The following is a 22,980-nucleotide window of genomic DNA, read 5'->3' as shown; positions in this document are numbered from 1 at the left end:
ATCAAAGCGACCGTGGGGCCTCGAAAGTGAGGCGCGCCCACGCACTGTAGCTTTAGGCTACAGTGGTAGCACTTTTTTGAGCCCTCACAATAAGTCTCGCCAGACCAGCACATGCGCTGGGTGACGGTCAGGCGAGACCTAAAAATGGGGACTAAATGCTATGCAGTCCTTTTCGCAGCTACATAAGAATTAGAGATGCTTACGGCAGAATTCTTTAGATATCTCTAATTGCACTACACTATAGTGGTAACAGTTACATGTGACAGATTATCCCCTGCTCGAAAATCGTCTGTTGGATCACATGATGGAGGTCAAAGCAGTTTTGTGGACATATAAAAAAAAATTACAAATTATTGCCAAACACATGCTAACCAAATTGAAACTAAAAGGGGAAAGATACACGGGTGATGCTAGATGACAAATGGCAAGAGTCAAGGAAGTGTCAGAAAGAGTAATTTTTTATATTCAATTAAAGAAATAACCAGTGGATGGCAGTGTTGTCCAGGTTTTACAATATGGGATGCGTGACACGAGATCTTCACATGGTTCGTGCAGGCACACTAATATAACTGCAGAAAACAAAGTCATAAAATCAATCAAGAACGTAAGCCCACATAAAACGTAGAGTGAGATCAAATGAATACGCATCAGTGGCATACCAATGAAAAGATCTGGAATGTAACACAGTTGTTTCAATGCGTGCAGCCAGGGAAAGTAAACAAACAAAAAAAAAAGTTACACACAACAGCAGATGGACACAGTAATTCGACTCTCAGGAAACGATAGGAGCCCCCGTTTAAGATACAATAAATACAAGAGATTTCACAAGAACAGTACAAGCGTTGCACAGGCAAAACCTAAAAATATACCCAGACTTTACAGGCCTGATAAAAAGCACAATATAAAAAAAAACATAGGACTATGAAGGAATACAGCAAAAAAAGAACTTTAGTTACTGATTTTGTGAACGTGAGAAACGTTAGAATAACCATGACAGAAACTGGGCTAATTTATTTTATTTTTATATTTGTAGAGCGCTCCGAGACCAGGGATAGGGTGACCTGGTACTGTTCTTACTACATATTTCAAGGGAGAAAGAGCTGCAAAATGGTTATGAAAACATGAGGTTTCAGTTATTTAGGAATTCCCGGGCGGCAAGGACAGTAAGCAGAAGAGAGGAGCAATCAGGTAAAAAAACGTAGGGACATTTAGCTAACGAAGGTGAGATCCCTGATTTAGATTGCCTACAGAGAAACCCTTGAAGAGGGCTCGTCTGGCAACCGGGAGACAAAAAGAGATACACAATGCCCAGAGCGTCGAGCACTCTTACTGAGGTCCATGATAAAATAGGAGATTACACCGGATGATAGATGCACAGGGGGTTAATAAGTGGGAATGTGAACCATAGATTCTTTGCTGTGTTTATCCTGCTCAGATACTTGAAAGTGGGGAAATACAGAGTGAGAACTGGATTTATATTGTATGTTTACCAACTCCTCATTACAATATCTACATTGTGCCGCTCTCACCTGGCATTCCTTGTTTCCACGCCCTCTGGTCTGGAGACCGGGGGAAACCATCGCCTCTTGCCTGCCTTCTCTGTGGCGTGTAGCCGCCACGTCATCACACCGTGCCAGGAGGCGCTACATAATCTGCCGCGGGCTACCGCAGCGCGGGTCACGCGCAGGCGGGCCGGTCTGTGCCCGTCGGAGACCGAAAGAGGTTAGGTTGGGCTGGCTCCCCCCCCCCCCCCCCCTAAAGTGTACGGCACAGTGGCCCTAGTGGACTGGGTTGGACTCACAAGATGGGGAAACGGCAATCGCCAACTACAGCTAAAGGAGGTGAGCCTATATGAACACTTTAGATTCCTTTCTTATAAAAGCTACTGATGCGCTTGATAGGGAGATTTTATCTGTCGAACGAAGACTATCTATGGGGGAACGGGTGTGCCAGCTGCTGGGATCGATCCCACAAATAGGGGCCACATCACACCAGTAATAGAACCTCAACGTATAACCTCAGAGCCTACTGCTGCTCGGCCTAAATGCCTGATTTCCCGTATACCTAATGCTTTACTCTACCCTCCGGGCCCATCAGAACCAATCCCCCCGAAGGAGAAGAAAGGTGGGGGGAGGCTAACAAAAGAAAAAACACCTCAAGAACTCAACTTTTCCCACCCATCTTCTACAGATTCTTTGATTTTAAAGATAGAGCAGTCAATTACTATTTTACTTCAACTGCTGATAGACAGATTGTCCAGGATCGAGACAAACATAAAATCTGCTCGAACTGTAAGGGGGCACCAAAATAATGACAACACTGGCTGTTGTACTACTCACCCAGCCAATCAGGACTCACCGACACCTGGCAGAAATGTGACAGTGGGAGGAATTGCAACAGACTCCCCTAGCAACCAGCCGCCACTTGTTGCTCAAAATATCAATCACATGATTGCAAGAACAATTATTGCCAACAATTCGGGAAACATAGTGCAAGGAACATTCAAGGACACTACCAGGCCCCCTGTAAGACTCAAGATAAAATCAAACCAAAGGACCGGACAGGCCAAAAGTGGCCCAAATGATAATTATACGACCCTGGCACTTCCCCCGGCAAATTGCCCTTATGCTGTAATATTAACAAATGTTCCAAAACTACATAATGCCCGAGTGGAGACAACCGAACAATTGATGTCTAAAGCAAGTAATTGGTTTAAACAATTTAACTAATTCAATCAATTTGTAGGGGGTCAAAAGGCGATGCCGCCATAGATCTTAACGGCCAGGAGAGTGGGCTCGATGGGAGACTCGGAGAAAAGTTTTGAAGGCGATTGTGTGGTGGGCAATTTTAACTCTCCCCAATTGGTTCGACACTTATTACAAATACTACCTACTGGCCCAACATCACCCACCCAAATATTTGCCTTACCATTGGTTTATTTTTATAAACCAAATACAATGGGCCTGCAAGATTGACAATCTCGTGTATCGGATCTGGCTCCTCTCCCCTTGTTTAATCCTCCCCAACACTCTTTGGGCATGTTTTCTGCTCCCCTCCCCACACATAACAGATTCAATGTATTAACAGACCTAGACGGTTGTGATTGACACACCCCGAACAGGAGTGTTCCCACTCCTGTTCAAAACTCACCTTTACGGGTTCCTGAAACACAACTGTCTGTAACTGAAACATCTGATCAGTCCAAACCAGTCGCATTCGCGTCCTGGAATATCGCTGGTTTGAGCAGTAAAATCCAGGACCCAGATTGGATAAACATTATAACCACATATGATCTGCTCTGTTTTCAGGAAACATGGGAGGTCGAGCAGACCGACCTGGATGGTTATCACTCGTTTTATACCGTCACCCTCCCATCAAGATCAGGCAGAGCCAGGGGAGGGATTTTAACTTTATTACGAAATACCCTACGGGTGGAAGTTGTTTCATTTCACAATGCTTCCCCTTTTTATCATGTATTATTCTTAAAAGGTTCAGATTTAGATATTATTCTCTTAGTTAATTTTTATTACAATAATTTTTCAGGTGATATGAAAAAGGTGGCAGATCAGTTGGAGATAGATATTAAATAATTGCTCCAGCATTTTAAAAGTTACGCCAAAAATTCTGTGGCTGGGCGGTTTTAATGCACAGTGCTGCCAGCTCTCAAATTCAGAAGCGTGTGGTTTTAATGATGATGAAGGGGATCCCCTATACCATTTTAATCAATCAGTATGGGGAAGCCCTGAACAGACTTTTAGCGATTAATAACTTAGAGATATGTAATCCGATATCTCTTCTGGCACGCTATATAATACGTTTTGTTCACCCTCGCAGGGAAGTACAATTGATTACATAATCGCAGCAGAACCGCTCAAAAAACATATTTCTAGTTGCGAGATCAACTACCTCATGCAGCGATTACTGAAAAAATGAAATGGGCAGGAATATTTCAGGAACAGTTAAGGCACATCAAGCCCACAATTGCAAAAAGTAATAGGATAACCCTAAATTGGGCCTGAGCAGATAAAGCATCCCTTGTCCCAAAAGTAATTAAAAAGAGCCAGAGGGAGATCTTTATATGCCTAGGACCTGCTTTTAATCCAACTCAAATAACTATAGCATTTGAGGCCATATTATCTGAGGTTAGGTATCGCCTATCTAGGAAAAAACCAACTACTTTAACAGCAGGGCCCAGGTGGTTTGATCATTCATGCACCAAATCACTATCAACTCTACACATGGACCGGAGGGTAATTCCTAGAGATAAAACCTTAGTGAAGCAACTTCGTTGTCAATATAACGAGGCCAGGAAGGAAAGAATCAAAACTTTGAAGGAAGAAACATGGGATCAACTCTATCAAGCGGCTACTGCAAAAAACTCTAAGGTGTTTTGGAGTATTATTAACGCCCCTTTCCTTAAACCACCAACAGCTCCTACATTGGATTGCCATGCTGATGAGGAATCTTGGGTCGGGTATTTTTCCCACATATTTGACCCCAATGCGGAGGGGGTGGTACCACAGAATGTATCTGTGATCCCTTTCATTGAGCCACCACTGGTCTTTGAATACTATGAGGTTAAAGAAGCCCTTGCCCAGTGCTCCACTAAAAAAGCGCCAGGACCAGACTGTACTCCCGTAGACTTCTTCATTGACCAGCCAGATCTGTGGGGCCCTGTGCTGAAAAATGTTTTTAACGCAGTCGCAAAAGTGTGCCCACCTGACTCATGGAAGAAATCAATTTTAATACCAAATTTACAAGAAGGGAGACAACTCTGAACCAAAAAAATATAGGCCAATATCATTGCTGGATACACAGCTAAACTCATGGGCAGGGTTCTATTGAACTGCTTAGAGGAATGGGCAGAAAAAAGCAAGGCTTTAATTCCGGTCCAATATGGTTTTAAAAAGGGTATGGGTAACCAAGATCAGTGCCTCAACCTTTGTCTATTAATTGCCAAGTGTACCCAAGCAAAGCCCAGCAGACTATACTTGGCCTTTATGGACTTGTCGGCAGCGTTTGACTGCATGGCACACGAACACCTATGGAGGATAATGGAGGAAATGGGTATAGATGGGGCTATTATACTATTCATCAGGTAGCTTTACTCATCAGCCACAGCCTGCGTCAGATACAGGAGGGAAGGGGAGTGCACCAGGGCGTTCCCAATCAATAAAGGATTCCGCCAGGGCTACGTACTCACCCCATTTAATTTTTCTATCTAGTCCAATGGGGTAAAAGTGCCCCTGATGGACACAACACCAGACTTCCCTAAAATTAACAATGCCTGCTCCCCAATCATCCTGTATGCGGACAACACAGTGGTAATTGCCCGCACAGGCCTGGCCCTACAAAAGTTACTAAACATCTATGTAACCTACATGCTAAATTTAGGGCTGAAAACTAATGAGGCAAAGTCTTTTATTCTAATCCCTGGTCGGAAGGTACCAAAGTTTTTATATTTCAGGGGGAAAAATAGTCCACACCGATACCTTTTCTTACCTGGGCGTAACATTTCACAGCCAGCTTTCACGGTCCTATATGCTTGCTACTAGAGGGCTATCACTTGGGAGAAGTATCATTGCTCTCCACTCCTTCATTAAAAAACTGGGGGCGAAACCTATCGATAAGGTCTATGCAGCCAAATCAGTATCAGTAGCAACTTATGGGGCAGGCATATGGGGCCATATTAATCCGTCTGTCCTCCAAGTGATAGAGGATACCTTTTGGAAAAAATGAATGGGCCTCCCCGTTAGCTGCTCTAACTTACAGAATTGGAGATCCCATATCTGTCTGATCCAATCTCTGTGGCTCCAATCATCCTGTGGCATTCCATTTGGAGAAGGGAGTCTATTTAGAGTACCCAAAAATCAACTGAAGATTGTCTATCCATGGAAAATGCCCACAGGATTCCATGGATTTCGTACATCAATTCTTAGGCTTGGAGCGTCTATTTGTTATCCCCAGGGACTGTATGAGCATTTCAAGACAGGAGCTGAAAGCCTGTTTTCTCAAACAAGGAGCAGATTCTAGATTGCAAACAAACTGCACAAAGCTATTGGTAAAATTATACCTTGAAGGCCAAAAGCGTCAGGAAGGGACAATGTCATAAATATTTACTATGACAAACCCACGTCACAGATTCCTTTTTATTAGATTCCGATAACATTTTATTCAGTGTATGCTGGCACACCTTGAAGGAATCTATTCTATAAATGATTTACCCCCTTGTCCCTGCGATGGCTCCTCTGCGCCGTCAAATTTACATTTCTTCTTTTTCTGTAAATTTTACAGGGAACCCCGTAAAAGATTTATCCTCTCCCTGATGTGCAAACTCCATTTCAAACAAGGTTGCGTAGCAATGTTCTTTTTACAGTCTCTGCCTAATCAACTTTTATAATCTTATACTATAAGTATCAAATAAAGTAATTGACTGACTGACATTGACTCAGCATGGCGAAATGTACTGCTAATGTCAAATGTCCCTGCACTTACACAGATGAAAGGTACTTTCCGACTTGCACAGGCAAGAAACAGGCCTTGCATTTTCGCATGAGATCCTCTTGGTGGGGCTGCAATGCACTAAATGGTGCAATTGAAGGTGGCACCTCTTAACAGCTTCATACACTACTAACTCTAGAGTGGTAACAAAGATGGTGCCTTTTGTAGTCAGTAGGTTAGGACATTACAGGAGCCAGTAAGGGGTCGCTAAGTATTGGTAGTCAGAGTACACGTGGGTCAGGAAATTTTCCTTCTAAATATTTATAGCCTAAATAGAAAGAATCAGCCATTTAGTGATTAATTGCCGTAGATGAGGACTCCCCTTATCTGGGAATAGCAGTATTAAGAGGTGGAGATATGAATTGCACACTAAGCAATAGAAAGAAAAGAGCGTTGGCAAATGCAATAAGTTTCAACTATGTGATTAATAATTTTTTGTGTGTAAGTTTTAGGTTGGTGAGCAGTTATGCAATATAACAAAGAAACTCTTTAAAAGGCAACACTGTGCAGCATCTGGTTGTTAGATAAAGAGGTCCTGTACCTTCAGGTGACGTAGGCGCTATATAAAGCAGATCATGAAATAAAATTATGAAAAGCAGGTTCGTAGGCGATTAGTTACCTTTGTGCTTGTATGAAGTGACTGATGGTAATATAAAGCGCTCCTGTACCTTCGGGTGATGTTGGTGTTATATATAACTGACTCTAAAGAACAAGTTACTTACATTTGGTAACAATGTATCTGGTAGAAACATATGTTAGTTGTAGATCCCTTACCTTAGAATTTCCTACAGGTGTCAGTCTGGATCCAGAGATTTTTTCTTCAGCTGTTCTCCTGCGCGTTGTTAGGTGGCGTTGGTCGGCTCCGCATCCGTCGGCGTCGTCGGGATGACATTGAGGGACCTACATAGGCGCTGCCCATGCTCACTGACGTCCATTCTTAACACGACTTTCCTCACCAGAGACACTGACCACTGGGGAGAGTCCCGATCCCTAGAAATCGGGGAGGATGAGTGGGGCAGTAAGGAATCTACAACTAACATATGTCTCTACCAGATACATCGTTATCGAAGGTAAGTAACTTGTTCATCTGATAGACAGTTGTAGATTTCTTACCTTAGAATAGATACCCCAGCAATACCATCCCTAGAGGAGGGTCTGCGAACCAAGATCATTCCAAAAAGTCCTGGAGGACCCATCCCTCTGGAGAAGGATGCCCATGTTGCTGCCATCAGATGTCAAGGACTTAACTCCACGTGCTAATGCCGTCATTTCTGCCGTTGTTCTGATGGAATGAGCACGCAACCCCACAGGAGGGTCCTTCTTCGCCAAAGCATAGCATATTTTGATGCAAAGGACAACCTGTGGGAAGCTGACCTGGTATACGATGTCCACTAACGTAAGTTGGCACCTTGCACCAGTCCAGACAACACTTATGGTGATTTAAGAGGTCTTAGATAACCTTAGAAGCTCTCCAAGTGGTAGATGTGGAGAGCAGCCTTAAGGCTTAGTCCAGAAGGAGTATAAAGCAGCTTGTTGTATCAGAATGCAATCTTATAGTAAAGATTAAGTGAAAGAGAACCACACAAGGTATTTATAAAGATATGTATTTATTATACAATACTCTCGAATACGTTTAGATATTTCCTACATGGAGATAAACACACTGCACACAATACTTTGCATAAAAATACAGTAAATAGCCCTAAATACACAGTGGGCCCAAGGGGGGGATCAAACCATATACTAAAGGAGTGGTATGAGAATCACGACTCAGGTCAAGACCGTGTTGACAGGATGTAGAAGTGCTGGGGACCCAAGGAACCACTCAAGGAGCGTAGATCGGGACCCACGGAGAGTGTATGCAGTGTGGGAACACAACTTTGTGCTCTGACCAACTCTACAGGTAAGTCATGGTTGGATTTTTAAAGATTAAGGACCCTTCCCAGTGGACTCTTAAGAAACCCCACAGAAGACAGAAGGTTTGAGAGCCACCCCACCCGTGATACCCTAGTACCCACGTTTCCTACACCAGGGAAGCATAGGTGTGAACTGGTGTCAGAAACCGCCGTAGAACCCAATGGAGGACTTCAGGAACCTGCCACTGCAGATGAAGGAGAAAGTGTCCAGTGGAATTTGAAGATGTATTCGAGATGAGAGGTACCTGCAAGCAGAGGGGACAGAGTCTATGTCACTCAGGAGTGACCAGGAGAGCTGGAAGACTAATGCCCTTCGATGTCGGGTGTTGCAGGATGGATGACAATGACCGTGACTCTGCAGCTGAGAGGACCAGGCGACACTGAGGAGGACCAGGAGCAGTGCACAAGCTGTTTCACGAAGGATGTCGAGCACTGAGGGTTCGGTGTCCAGCTGGAGCACCAACAAGCCTTGGCAAATGCAACCAACGCAAGAATTGAAAAAGGAGCAACGTCGGGATCAGCAAGGTTTAGGGGACTCACTAAAAGCAGGGGAGTCAGGGCAGGCCTGAGCAATCAGGGAAGCCCAAAAGAAACAAGTATGACCCGCAAATGGACCTACAGGCCATAAACACGAGTCACGAGAGGACCTCGAGTAGCTCACAATGCGATGTGGCTGAACATTCTGGTCATTGGAGGTGATGGAGGTTGGGGCTAAGTGGAGCCCGAAGATTTTCTTGGAAGGAAGCCAACAAGTCTTTGCAACTGCAAGTTGATGCGGTGTACAGGGGTTCGGTTATTGTAACCCCCACAAGGGATACTGGCCTCAAACTTGGTGAGAGGGCAGGGCAGGCCTCGGGAGCTGTGGCAAACCACCACCTGTGTTGCAGAACCTTACAGAGTCCGGAAGAGCTCAGGATCAGCAGACCGGTCGACTTATCTGCAGTGCCTGCGAATGCTGGGGTGTGACTCCTTCACTCCAAGGGAGATTCCGCTAGGTGTCCTTGATGCCCACAGGCCTTGGAAGGTTCCTGTATGGCGCATAGGCACAGAGGATGCAGCAGACTAGAAGGGAGACAAAGTGAAATCCAGCGAAGTCCAGAGTGCCCAGACGGTAGAAGAAGTGGTGTCTGATCTCAATCTGGTCTCACAACGAATCTAGGGACCCACCAACCGGTAAGCCCTTACGTACCCTAAGGAAGGGGTTGGGACAATTCAGGGGACCATCCGAGGGGAGGGTCTGGACAGGGGGGAGGTTTCTCCCATGTCCTTTGTCCAGTTTCATGCCAGAGTGGAAGCCAACGGCTCCCAGAGCTGGTTTGAACTGGATTATGCATAGGGACACCAAATGTGCCCCTCATGCAGACTGAGTGGCGCTGGCACGCACACCCACCCTGCCATAATACACTAAATCCTGTCTGGGAGGTGGTCACACCTCCCTGTGACAGGATGCCTATTGGTCTGCCTTCCCCTGCTCGAGCTTGGCTCAGCAACAGAAGGGCAGAATCGTGTCTCTGGTTAGCAGCAGCTACTTTGTGCTGTTCGGGTCAAGAAGGCTGGTACCGGGAGCACCGAGAGCCTAATGGAGGGCTCTTCCAGTGCTTGAAATCATAGAATCATACCTTCCACATCGTTTACGGTATGGGAGTATGATTCCAACATGTTTGATACCAAACATGATAGGATTAGTTGAAGCCAGTTTCAAGATGGTCATCGCGTCATTACGCGGTGCCCCTCTATTGTATATGGCTGCTTCACTTACAACCCAGGAGAACAAACTCCGTAGGCTGTAGGGGTGTTGTGCTCGTGCAGAGACACTCTCACACTTAGTACCAAGCACCCTGCCTTCAGGATTGCAAAGGCCTGCCAGAGGGGTAACTTATAGGTTTTAAGTGCAGTGCCCCTAGATCTAGGAAACCTATATCTTTAGTAAGTGGTGCTAGCACCAGATTACACAGGCTGCAATGGCAGGCCTGTAGTTCCATTTTCAATAGTCTCCCATGGGTGGCATAATGCATGCTTCAGCCCATGGTACTAAGGTACCCAGGGCATAGGTACCTCTGGGGTACCAATGCCCTGGGTACCTTAGTACCATATACTAGGGACTTATAAGGGTACCCCAGTATCCAATCTGGGATATAACTAAGTACTTGGCATACCAATGTAAGGAAGAAAGCCTGGAGACTAGGGTTCTGATTAGCAGGATCCCAGTCAGACTAGTCAAAAACAGCTTAGCATCAGGCAACATGTGGTAATAACCATGCAGAAGGATCCTACCTTCCTACAGTTAGCCAATGAGTGGCAGTGATGGACCCACAAAAACATTATGTATAATTACAGAGTCCATATTAGCCACTGGCGTACAGAGCGAAAAAGATGCACTTGGTAAGGAGGCTAAGCCTCGGAACCATCCTCAACATGACCCAGGACTAAGCCAGAAACGTATGGATCATATCTTGAATGTCCCCTAATTGCTACAATTGTGAAAAGGTTTTTAATGCTACCATGTCCAGGACAACCCCTGTGAATGGAATCCTCTGCATAGGGCTCAGGGGACTGCAGCTCACTGATGAAAAATCCTAAAGAGATAAGGAACCTAGCCATCATCATTATGTAGTCAGTCTGTTTGTGGCAACCCTGCCATGAGCAGCCAGTAGTTGAGGTACAGGAAAACATTTATTCCCAACCTCTGAAGATAAGCAGCAACCACCACCATTATTTTCATTAACACCGAAGGTGCCAGGTGTGGTCAAAGGTTGTACAGCAAAGTAAAATGTTCTGCCCTCACTGTGAAACGCAGGCAGCGTTTCTGGGAATGCAGGACTGGTATAAGAAAACATGCGTCTGCAAGTCCTAGGCCTCCATCCAATCCCCCGGATCCAGACCAAATAGGATCTGAGCCAGAGTGAGCATTTGAATATGCCCTTCTTCAGAAAGGCATTCATTGGTTTGTGGACCAGTATGTCATATGCTTGAAGCTTCCATCCTTCTCGAGGATTAAGTAGTGCGAATACCATTTCTCACTCCTCACAGAATCCAGTACCTGCTTGATGTAACTTTTGGCCAGCATAAGATTGACTTTTTGTAGCAAGATATTGGTATGGTCTGCCAAAAATCACTGGTATGGGATGAATATAGGGATGAAAGGTGGGGCATAGCCCATTTGAGCAATCTGTAAAGCCCATTAATCTGAAGTGATGGATTTCCATCTGGGGGGAAATAACCTATCCTGCCCACACCAGTGGATTGTGGGCCTGAAAGGGCAAGTCAAAGTGAATTGGGGACAACTGCAGCAGGGGAGACAAAGAGTTGGAGGATTGTTATTCCTGATAGAGTAAACGTAACTGGCTGACAAGCCATTTACGGCGACGTCTACATCACAAGCCTTTTCATGTACTGATGTCTCATCAAAAAATCAGGATAGCCAGGGACAGGTCTGTGTCGCCTGGCCAACGGTGAACTGATAAAAGGGGCCAAGCAGTGCGTAGACCAATTGGCTATGAGAGCGTCCATAAAGGCCTTGCTAAATGATAAGTGGCTCAGATGAAGTTGAACCGCGTTGAAGAATTTCAGTCAATAAATCTGCTTTAGATTCTAAAGTAGGCAACTGCATGCCAAGCACTTCTGCTGCTCCTCGCACCACTACACTGAAAGAGGCACTTTCTTTTGTATGTAGACTAGGGAGAGAGTCTAGCTTCATTTTGTTGTAGTATATATCCAACTGACATTTTGCAAGTACATCCCTTCCCTGCCGTAACTGGGGGGACAGAGGTGGGCAGATGGTCTTCCTCATCATCAGTGTCATGAGCGACATTAGGTGTGCCCTGGATATGGTCTGGTCATAAATGGCCTCTATCTTCCATACAGGTATCAAGTAAGAGGTCCAGTCTTGAAGTCTGTCTGTATGACCAGTAAATGAGCCTTATTTATTTCACAGAAAGACACAGGCCAACATCACTTCGATCCAACTGCGACCCCAATCTGCGACAGCGGCACAGATGAAGTCAGCATCGGTACTAGCACAAAACTGGTATGGAACCTGGGGTCAGAGTGGAAGTCTGGACCAACTGCATGGCAAGCTTGGGAATGAGGCCGACGGGGTCAGTCCGCATTGGGAGAGTGCCCACTGACAGATGTCGAACAGGGAATCCCTGTGGCGCTGTGAGGCCAAAAGGCATGGCAGAGAGAGCTGGTTGCATGTAGGAATTCTGCAGCATGGTGCCCTTGACGGCTGCTATTTGCTATGGGGTTGCCGATGACCTGAGAAATTAGGGGCTTAATGCAGGGGCGGCTACTCCGCAATGGTGGAGGAGCGTCGCGCCACTGGCTCAGAGTGAGCAGGTGAAAAATAAAGTGATATTCTATCATCGTTTTATTTTTCACCTGCTGGGAGAGCGTCAAACCAGCCTACGCAGGCCAATCCCCGTGTTGCTCCCACAGCATGAGAGCAGCGCGGGGATTGCACAGGGAGTCTGTGATGCTGTCCCAGTGTCTGCTGGGACAAGGAAGAAAGAGGAACACCGAGGTGCGACGCGAGAGACGGCTGGAAGCTTCAGGTAAGTACCTTTTTAAAATTATTATTAACACCCCTAAGTGCTCTTCTCACCCGCACTCCCTCCACCCACCTCACCACTTTATAGGTCTCGCCTAGCGACGCAGCGCATGTGCTGCCTGCTTGGTGAGATCGATTGTCGTCGATTTTTCCTCCAAAGGGGGACAGGAGATGTGCACGCATACGGACAGGAGATGTGCACGCGTACGGACCCCGCATGGCGTCAGCAGTAACGAGTGCATGGTGCGCTTTCACTTTCCCTCCCTCCCCCCGTCGGCTCCAGATCATCTCGGAAGCTCCCGGGGACGCTGCACGGCATCAGCAGTCTCGGAGTAGGCTCACTGTTCTTTGATTCTGGACAAGTGACTAATCCCCGTCTCTTCCGCCTTGTTAATTATGCGTTTCATGGTTATCTGGTCTCAGTCTGTGGGGAGACATTTTCTGACACAGGTCAGGACTCGGCTCTTTTACGCCCCCAGGCCTGTTACACCATTTTACGTTAATGTGCGTGATTGATTGGAACCTGTTACAGACATTCGGCAGTGAAATTTTTGTTTTCCGCACTATACAACATCCATAAAAGCGGTTATTTATCACTTAAACTTACTTCGTACTGCAATGGTGCCATAAGGCGCGGAGGCCACGGAGGGTGCTGCTCCGCCATTCACTGTTGGCAAACAGGAGGCTGAAGACGGACAGTTGATTCTATTTATTCTTTTAATATCGAGCTGTTTCAGTTTGAGGGTACGAGTCACGTGGTCAGGAGGGGTAAAGAACTGGTTTTGCACCTTTGTATCACATTGTCTGGCACCCGAATCCTGTTGCCGTGGGAAGCCATATGACTTCATCCTTTTTAAAGTAGTTTTCTTTATAGACTTTGATTTTTTTTTAAGCAGAATGCTCTGATGGGGGCAGTTTTGGACAGTCTGTGGCTGCTTGTTTGTTCAGAGCTAGGTGGGTGGCTGGGCTGCTTGCAGATGTTGATTCGCCCACTCACTCTGCTCCATTGGTTACCTGCACTGCAGCACATACTCCATTGCCATTCAACATGCTTTGGGGCACGACTACTTCACATTGGGTCTGTTTAGAACAATAGCTGGCTGTTCTCCTTTAGGGCCTTCATGGCTGTGGTTGTCGAGTTGACCCAGCACGCAGGAGGTCCGATTAGACATGGTGGGTTGCATGTTGGTCTTTAATTTGTGGCTCTTTCCGGGTTCTCATGGGACTCCCTATATCATGGTCTGGAACTGGAGGTTCTGTCAGCGATGGCCACAGTGGGTATGCTTCAATGTTTGGCAGGAAACGGGCATCGGAGGTGAAATTTTGCTCAACCTGTGTCCCCAAGATAGGTCAGAGCAATGAGGCTGCTTTACACTTAGTCCAGGATTTAGAGGCCTTTTTGTTAGCAGGGCATTAAGGTTGTTGCCTTTGACCCCGCCAATGTAAGTAGAAGGTTTTCGCCATATAGATGTGATGATTGCCCCTGCGTTCGGGTGCAGCACAGTAGGGGAGTTGCCTGTTCCTTGTCAGAGAGCTGCAATTATAGAGCAATCTGAATTGCCACAATTTAATTCATATCCTGCTTCAGAATCAACGGGGTTCGCTCATAAGCCTCGTCGTGGTATTAGTTTCAGGACTTCATTTCATTGAAATTTGAGTCCATCAGCTGATTAACTAACCACGTTGGCATATTTCATTTGATGAAATTAACCTGCAGCAAACTGTTTTCCACCCTACCGTGTGTTGTGTGATTTATTTGATTCACTGTGTGCTAAGTAGTAATTTACCATTTACAGGGGAGGGTTGCCGATATCGGTAGTATGTTCATCACCAGTTTTGTTAAAATACTGTGTTTTTGGTACAATATAAACAGCTAAAACACTGACCCCGGATGTTTGAGCCAAGAATAAAGTTATTTTAATGGTGACTGGCATTCCTAGATAATGGTCTCTTTCCCACTATCAACCTCTGGGTTTCCACAGTGCCTAGTGATGGGACAGACCCAGCTTCGATCGTTTGTTAAATACAGATTTTTGCACGCTGATACCGAATACTCTTGTACACATTTTAGCGTCACATCTCGATCGCTTCTTATATTCCGTACCTTAACCATTTTAATTTAAACAAGCATTGCATGTCAGGCCTTAGCAAGCCTGCAATGATTTTTATTCATGATTTGAAAACATGTGCAACAGGAGTTAATAATATAAAAGTAATAAGAGGTAAAAGTGCTGCCTAGAGATATTATGCATATTTGCTGAAAAAAACAGGCATTTGCAATCCAATAGGTCTTGCATTTGTGAGAGTTGAGTTATTGGCAGTGTAAATGACAATGGCTTTTATTTATAAGTTTTGAAAACTTTCAAGAGGTGCGTAAACACGTTGCTTACGAAAAGCGAGGCTGGCAGTAACTGTGCCTCTTTTACTGCTAGCCTTGCTTCTTGTAAGCAAGGACTACAAGTACAAAGTGTGTGTTTACGCATACTTGCAGGTTTTCAAAACACACAAAAGGCATTGTCATTTACAATGCCAATAGCTCAAACCCTCACAAATGCAAGACCTATTGCATTGTAAATGCTTATTATTTGTGGCGGCAGCCACTGTCCTAATGGGACCAAATGCAGGACCAGCTTGGAATCAGAAGACACCCAACTCTTCATGTGACACCATGCAACTTCTCACCAGACTGAGTAGCAAGATGGAGATGTGTTATGGTAAGCTTTATTGGGCTAATGCGCGTTTTTGGCTATTCGAAAGACTTTGATGGGAACCTGCCTTCAAAACTGACCAACTTAAAGTAGCTCTGTGACTTGGAGAGCGATCCTGACCTCTTTCTTGAAAGCGATCTCTTTTTATGCTCAACGACGAAGGTTAGCCTCCCACGCCCTGGTTGCCTCTACGCACACAAGGGATCACTACTTCGAGTAATACCTGTAGCCCAAGCACCACAGGCCCACGTCGTGTGGGTCTGTGACAAATATCTGCTTTTGCAGTTACAGCACTATTTAAGTCCTGTGGTGTTCAGGGGAAACCTCCTCTCTGGCACACATCAGAAGAATTTGGAGTCATCAAAAAAATAAGTTGGAAGCAGAGCTCCAGATTCACATTAAACTCTACAGAAATAATAGGACCTACGCTGGGGCACTGTGGTCGCACTTACATGTGGCTCAGGTCTGTCACTTCTAGGGTGATATGAAGTCACCACAAACCCATGTGGTGCCACCTACCGAAGCATGGGAAGCCGTCTGGCACCTCATAATATTAAATAGGTTAGAAATCTGCGGTTACAAGTGAATATCAGAATTTTAGCCAGTAAGCCAAATATGAGTGAAAAAACGAAAATGGAACTCTGGCTTAGGAAAGGGAACTACCGGAACCATCATATACAAAAACAGCCAGAATTGATGCAAAATTGGCAGAGAATGTACTGACTGCGAAGGAATGCTTTGAATGCCGTTATGCCCGCTAAACAACAAACTACCTAGAACGAAGTGATTTAGGCCAACAGATCTGCCCACATTGTTGTAGAGTAGTGACACCTATAATATTGGCGAAAACAGAAGAGCAGTTTGGGTCCAATCTAGATTGGGCCTAAAATGAGAAGGAAAAATACACAATTTGATATAAAGAGCATTTCCACAAAAAAGTTTTAGTCTCTGGCGGGTGATGGTACAGTGAGGCACTTAAGGTTACAATGTCTAATAGTTTTTTAAATATGCTTGCATCATATGCTGAAACATTAAAATCACAGTAATGTACTCATCAGTATAAGGATTCTGTCCGGTCACTGGTCTGGAAAAAACTCATGCCGGGAAGCAAAGCCTGACCCAATGGGGGCCCGGACAAACTCCGTCCGGGGGCGGGAAGCTCCTCCCTGCCTATTTACATAGGCCGCTAGAGGGGGGCGACCAGGATTGGTCACCCCAAGGCAAGCTCGGGCCCCCCTAATCCAGGGGCGAGCTGAGCAGGACGAGGGGGGGATAAATAGGGGCAACAGGTCCAAGAGAAGCACCCCCCCGCAGAAGAGAGAAAGAACCCCGCCCACCCACACCGGAAGTAGCGAGTGTTGCAGCCGCAAGGGTAGAGGTGAAGCGGAAGGAACACAAGGAAGGTAGAAAAAAGTTAGGAATTACTAAAAGGTAGATAGAAGGCTCACACAGTGTCCTTGGAATGCCTCTAGGCAGGGGCACGGAGGGAGCCAAGGGCAGCGTACCCCCATTTAAGGAGTAGATGTGATGCTCCTGCAGGACCCTTGGGATGCCTCACGGCAGGGGTACAGAGGGAGCGAAATCCAAGGACTCAGCCTCAGGAAGGATAGAGTAGATGCTCAAGCAAGGTCCTTGGGATGCCAAACGGCACGGACCCCTGGGAGAAGGGAGGGCCCATGAAAGGGTCCAGGGCAAGCAGGACGGCACTTGCAGCTCGGGCAGGTCCTGACGGACACCCTCCAAGTCGGTAGCAAGTTGAAGCCTAGACTCAGGAATCTGAGGCCTAGACAAGGCCCCCCTCTCTTCCATGGAAATTGAGAAGGCTGGGTACACACAGCGACAAAAAATGATTGCAAAGACAATGAAATGTGTTAACATGGACAGTAATACAGCAATTGGTATGACCATGAATTTTGCAAAATGTATAAACATGTTATGTTGAATAAACTGCAACCTTTTAAGGCACCAAAGCACGTTGTCAGTGGTGTGATTTGAGGGTTAATATGTACGCAGTTTTTGGGAGGGGGGGGGGGGGGGGGAGGCAACTCGCCTCCTGGAGGGGTTGAGAAGCCTCCAAAAATTATTATTCCTGTGCTTTGTTTATTCAAATATCTATGCATAAAGTTGCAAAAAAATAATAAAAAGAGATTGCAGAGCGGATAAAGTAAACAACATAATTTAAACGTGGAAACCAAACTCATCTGGATCTGTTGTAAGTCATTAGTAAAGCAACAAATTATTTTTAACAGCTTTTCCATAAAAATACGTTACCTTTAGAATCACCGCTGCTATGATACCAAACACGGCGAAGAGACTGAGCGCAATCTGGCGTTTGTTAATTTTCTTCGTCAAGAAAAACTTGGCCCATTCCACTTTTTTAATGCTGCTCGGTGGGTACCTCAGGCTGTTCACGCGCTCCATTCCGAGAGACTTGATTAAACATGAACGCCGATGAGAGAAGGTGAGGAAGGTGTGCTTTCCATGGTAGGCGCCCATGCCGCTATGACCTTAGAAAGAAACAGAAAGAGAAAAATGACTTATTGCAGCTAAAGCCAAATACACAAGGATCATCAGAAAAGCGGAGGCCCGCTCATGCTGCGGTATTAAAGTTTACAGCAGTCTTTATTATGGTTTTAGAACACCCTAACTCAGCAAAGCTCCTTTCAAGCAGGATTACAATACTAAAAGGAAGTTATAAAGATGTGAATGAGGGTACGATTACCTAAACTAACTGTATAACAGGCCTGAGAAGTAGCAATACTATGATACAATGTTGTACAAGTCCACACGTATCTCTTCAGCCTGCAGGGCAGAAATGGGGCACAATTTTCACTAGTACCTCTATTACTTGCAAGCTGCTTTACTTCTGTCCGCTTTGGGTGGACAAGAAATGAGGAAACGCCTCATCACCAACGTTAAGGATTGATGATACAAGAAAATCCCAACACAACTAGGTTACGCAAGGACCACCCCTTTTCATCAATAGCAGTGTGGAGGGCAGCCCCACCCCTAAACCGGCTCAGAGTCCCCAAGCTACTAAGTGGCTGACAACTGTGTTCCAGGCTGAGAATGTTGTGACATTCCCCAGGCTACTACATTGCCATTGCGTAAATGGACATACATGATATACAATTATGCACTGGGAAAATGCAGCTCGACATGCATTTTCGACAAGGCGAATATATTCTTTTCCACATGCAAACCCCTCTTCTATACATCCCTTCTATGTCAGGACTGGTGGGTAAAGGAGTTACTGCAGCTGTTTGCTGGAATAAAACGCCAATCATTTCCAAGGTGGGAAAGCACTGAATGGAGTTTAAGAATGGCTACAAATTCACAAGTTTGTGTCTGTTCATAAAGTTACAAGCCAAACAACTCCTTGTTCTCCTACTCCCCGCCCCTTGCATGGGATGTACTAGTGTGCAAATGTTTGTACTTGTGTAACCGGAAACATTTAATCCTGTCGGGAACAGCTGTGCGAACTCCTGAAACTACTTTTGGCCTTAAATGTATGTGTACAGTGGAAGATGCCTACATGAATCGCACCAGAGTATTTCCACACATGTATCCAGCCAAGCTGTGATTATTCTGCCTGAAACCTAGTGTTTCTTCACCTCTAAATGGGGTGAGGGAGTGTAAACCTGGGCGGATGAGACAGCCATCAATTTTTGACAGATGTCTCCTTATCAGTAAGTTCTAAATGCCCCACTTAGGCTCACACTATGCTCAACCTTTAGATATACATTTTTTAATCAAGTTCAACTCGACCAAGAAGAGAGTCTTCCATTGCAGATAAAAATTAAATAGATGGCCAAAATCCACAAGTGATAATTTAAGACATAATTCTGGCTTTGATGGTTGAGCCACAGATGTCATTGTATTGTGAGAATTGTTACCATCTAAAGGTCTTAGGGAAGCCTCATGCTTTGATCATTAATCTTAAAATGCGAAATGAGGAAAGGTATTATCTCAAGAGTGCTGAAGAACTCCATAAAGCAAAATTTAAAATAAGATGAAGGGTGAAAATAACATACTAGCATCTCATCAGAATTCACAAATACTATAAGCATGGGTTTTAATAGAAAACGTTTAAACACATCACAATGCTTTCAAAAATAAAAAAACAAAAACCAGCTACGACTCCTATAACTAATTAACCTTAAGCTTGCCTGTCACCCTGTAAAGCACTCTGCTGCCTTTTTGGATAGGTTTGTGCTATAGAATTAGCACATACATACATGCAAATATTCAAACCTTTACGAGTGACCCACATGAGTTTTTGGTCCTTTAGCTGTTTTTTTAAATTAAAAGTACCCATCTCATGAGTCTCCTGACAAAGGAGTAAGCTAGGGTCAACATCTGAGTTAAATAATTTACCCAGAGCCTAATTAACTTTCAGAGATGATATAAGTGAAGTCTGATACCAATGACCATCTCAGGATCAAACAGAAAGGAGTAACTAAGTGTAGGAGATTGGACTTTCCTAATTGGGCACTAAAACCGGAGGTACATCCTCACTACTGTATGGAGGCACTAGCAATTGTGGTACTGTACTAGGTATCAAATCCTCCTAAGAAACATGTATACTGGGACTTGTTGAAAGCAGAAATAAACTTCTCAATAACGTCAGTTCAGTTGTATCATACACTTCAAGGAATTCACCAGATGGAAGCTTCTGAGGTTCTTCCAGGCAGGTAACAGGCTCAGTCTTGGCCAGACTCGAGACATAGACTGTGGCAAGTGATGCATTATGAAGAAAGCAACTTGATGAAAGTGAATTGTATTGCTTGCAGCTACACCTAGGAGTGTCCCAGCACCTTGGAACAGATCGAAGAAGGTGGAACAGATTGCATTTATTCCTGCACAGAAAGCCATGTTTTCAGTTTTCTTTTAACCACTGCAACATTGGTCAATGCGCAAAGCTCCAGGGAGAGCAGATTCCATGCTTCTGATAAGTGACTTTCCTCCCTCTCTGACACTTCGAATTCTGGGAGTCACTACTAATAATCTGTTAGCAGACCTCAGGTTTCTTGATGGATTGTAGAAGCTGACCCTGGTTCTAAGATAGACCGCACCGATCTCATAAACCTCATGCACTAGTGCTAGAGCCTCAAACAAGCTTCTTTTCTGGATAGGAAGCCAGTGGAGTGCACGCAGATGAGAACAGATCCACGTTCTGATAGGCAAATTTAGGCAGTCAGCTGCTACATTTTGGACCACTCGAAGTCTGTCCAAGAGATGTTCCAGTATCCCATAATAGAGGGCAATACCGTAGTCCAACCAGGAGGTTATCAAGGCCTGAATACCCATTTTTTGCTGTTAAGGACAGGGGGTGTAAGAACTTTAAGGAACACAGTGAACCAAAAAAGTGCCTACCACTCAACTAATCTGAAGCTTAAAGGACAAGCGGTCATCAAATTTGACACCTACATTCTGGACTATGCCTCCCTCCGGGTTTCGAAGAGGAGCATCTTTGGGCTAGAAAGTCTGCCAAAATTCTGGAGGAATGTTGGCAAAAAAAAAGAATTTGTTTTGTCCACATTATACTGGAGTTGGTGAACTGTCATTCAGTGGAGAACTGCAGTCAGGCATGTTTCGATCTGTAATCCTGATCACCTTGCCACATGAGAACAGCAGTTGCATGTCATCAGCGTAAGCTATACCGTTTGCCCCAATGTCTTCAGCTATCTGGGGCAAAGGGAGGAAGATAGATATTGAATAAAGTTGGGTTTGGGCAGAGCCCTGGGGAACTCCCACTGTTAATTTGCGGGGTTTTGAGGAGAAAGGAGGAATCCACACATGTTGGCATCTGTCTGCCAAAAAGAGGCGAGCCAAGAAAAAGAGTAGTGACTGAAAATGCCAGGAGAGGGATACAAGCATACTTATTGGATAATCAATTAAACGCAAAGTTACACACTAATTAGAGAGAATTTGCCTAATAGAGGTCATAGGAATAGTAACAGCATTCCTAAAGAAAGGTAAATAAGAAAAGACATTTGTCAAAAGGTTAAGAACACAAGGACTTGAAAATTATTACGTTAAGAACATCCTCTTAAATTAATAAGTGATGGCGCTTTCAAAGTGTTTCTGCAACCTTCTATATCCAGGTTTGCAGGAAATGCTGTTCAGATTCCCATGTTCCCCCAAAATACCACTAGACATGATAAAAAGGCATTTCTTCATAAGGCAACTAGCGAGATCTGGAGGTTTGGGCGGAAGCTTTGGCAACCAAGATGGGGGATCCTTACAGAGATGCAGAGCTGTTCCCCTTCGAGGAGTTCCGCATGGAGTTTGACTTACCCCGCAGACAATTTTTATTGCACAGAGCGCTCACAACAGCAATACACAAACACTGGCATGTGGAAACTACTTAACTGCCGCAGCAGCATAGTTATCATTATATGGCCCTATCTGCAGGCTCCATTAAGGCAGTCTCATGTTTGTACAGAGCGCAACACGCAGATCAACAGTGCCTGTTGGAAAAGTAATGAACTAAGAGGGAAGCAGACCTAGTCACCCAGATTCCAGCAAAAGACTGGGAGAACATCCTCGCTGAAATACTCAAAGTATCTAGAAATGCTGACTTTAAACTCATTAAATACTATGTCCTTCACAGATCCTACCTGACTCCAGAGCGCATAAACCAATAGGTAGAAGAGGCGGCCTGCCCTCGGTGCGGGGAAGAAAGGGTACATATCCTTCATATGTTCTGGACCTGCCCACTACTGCACGAGTTTTGGGAGGGGGTTTTGCACATAGCAGAAGAGGCTATTGAGAGAAAGGTCCCACACACCTCAGCCCACTGCCTGCTGGGATGGTTTCCCCACACATCCAAGACTAAAGTCACCAGCAAATTTCAGGATCTAGCGTTTGTCCTTTCTAAACGTGAGATAGCCAGAAACTGGAAGGTATCAGGAGGTCCTAGACATGGAGAGGGGAACTGTGGAAGTGTGCAGGATGCAATGGAAGGATATGACTCAAAGAGGCTAAGAGGGGGCTGGGGAAAAGGGAGGTGGCTAGGTCCTGGTGAGCCCTACCAGACGACTTGTCTCACCCAGGCCTGAAGACGCCCAGAGGAACGCCTGCGAGACCCACAGGAGCACTTACTGGAGGGTGCGCACCCTTACGAATGTGACGTGCTACATTGACCGTTTCAAACCAAACCCACCAGGTTATTAAATCGATCTATGACTGCCTTAGCTCTCACCTAAGTATGACACTGAGATATGCCACATATAGCAAGAAGCCACTTAAAGCATCTCACACAGCACTGACTCACAGGAGCGAGGGAGGCGACACTTTGGTC

General features: G+C 45.2%; 1 protein-coding gene across 2 annotated transcripts in view; it reads right to left on the bottom strand.

Annotated features, from left to right (window-relative positions):
- ALDH3A2 (aldehyde dehydrogenase 3 family member A2) overlaps nt 1-22,980 on the bottom strand; it is a 424,152-nt gene that overhangs the window by 57,891 nt on the left and 343,281 nt on the right. For both annotated transcript variants that reach the window (XM_085649336.1, XM_085649335.1), the window contains exon 10: nt 17,946-18,181. In XM_085649336.1, coding sequence (XP_085505462.1) covers nt 17,946-18,181 — 236 coding nt within the window. The remainder of the gene's footprint in view (nt 1-17,945; nt 18,182-22,980) is intronic.

The sequence above is a fragment of the Triturus cristatus genome, chromosome 3_2 (genome assembly GCF_964204655.1).
Source record: "Triturus cristatus chromosome 3_2, aTriCri1.1, whole genome shotgun sequence".
Classification (NCBI taxonomy): domain Eukaryota; kingdom Metazoa; phylum Chordata; class Amphibia; order Caudata; family Salamandridae; genus Triturus; species Triturus cristatus.
The sequence above is the reverse complement of the archived record's forward strand: the minus strand, read 5'-3'. Positions and strand labels throughout refer to the sequence as shown.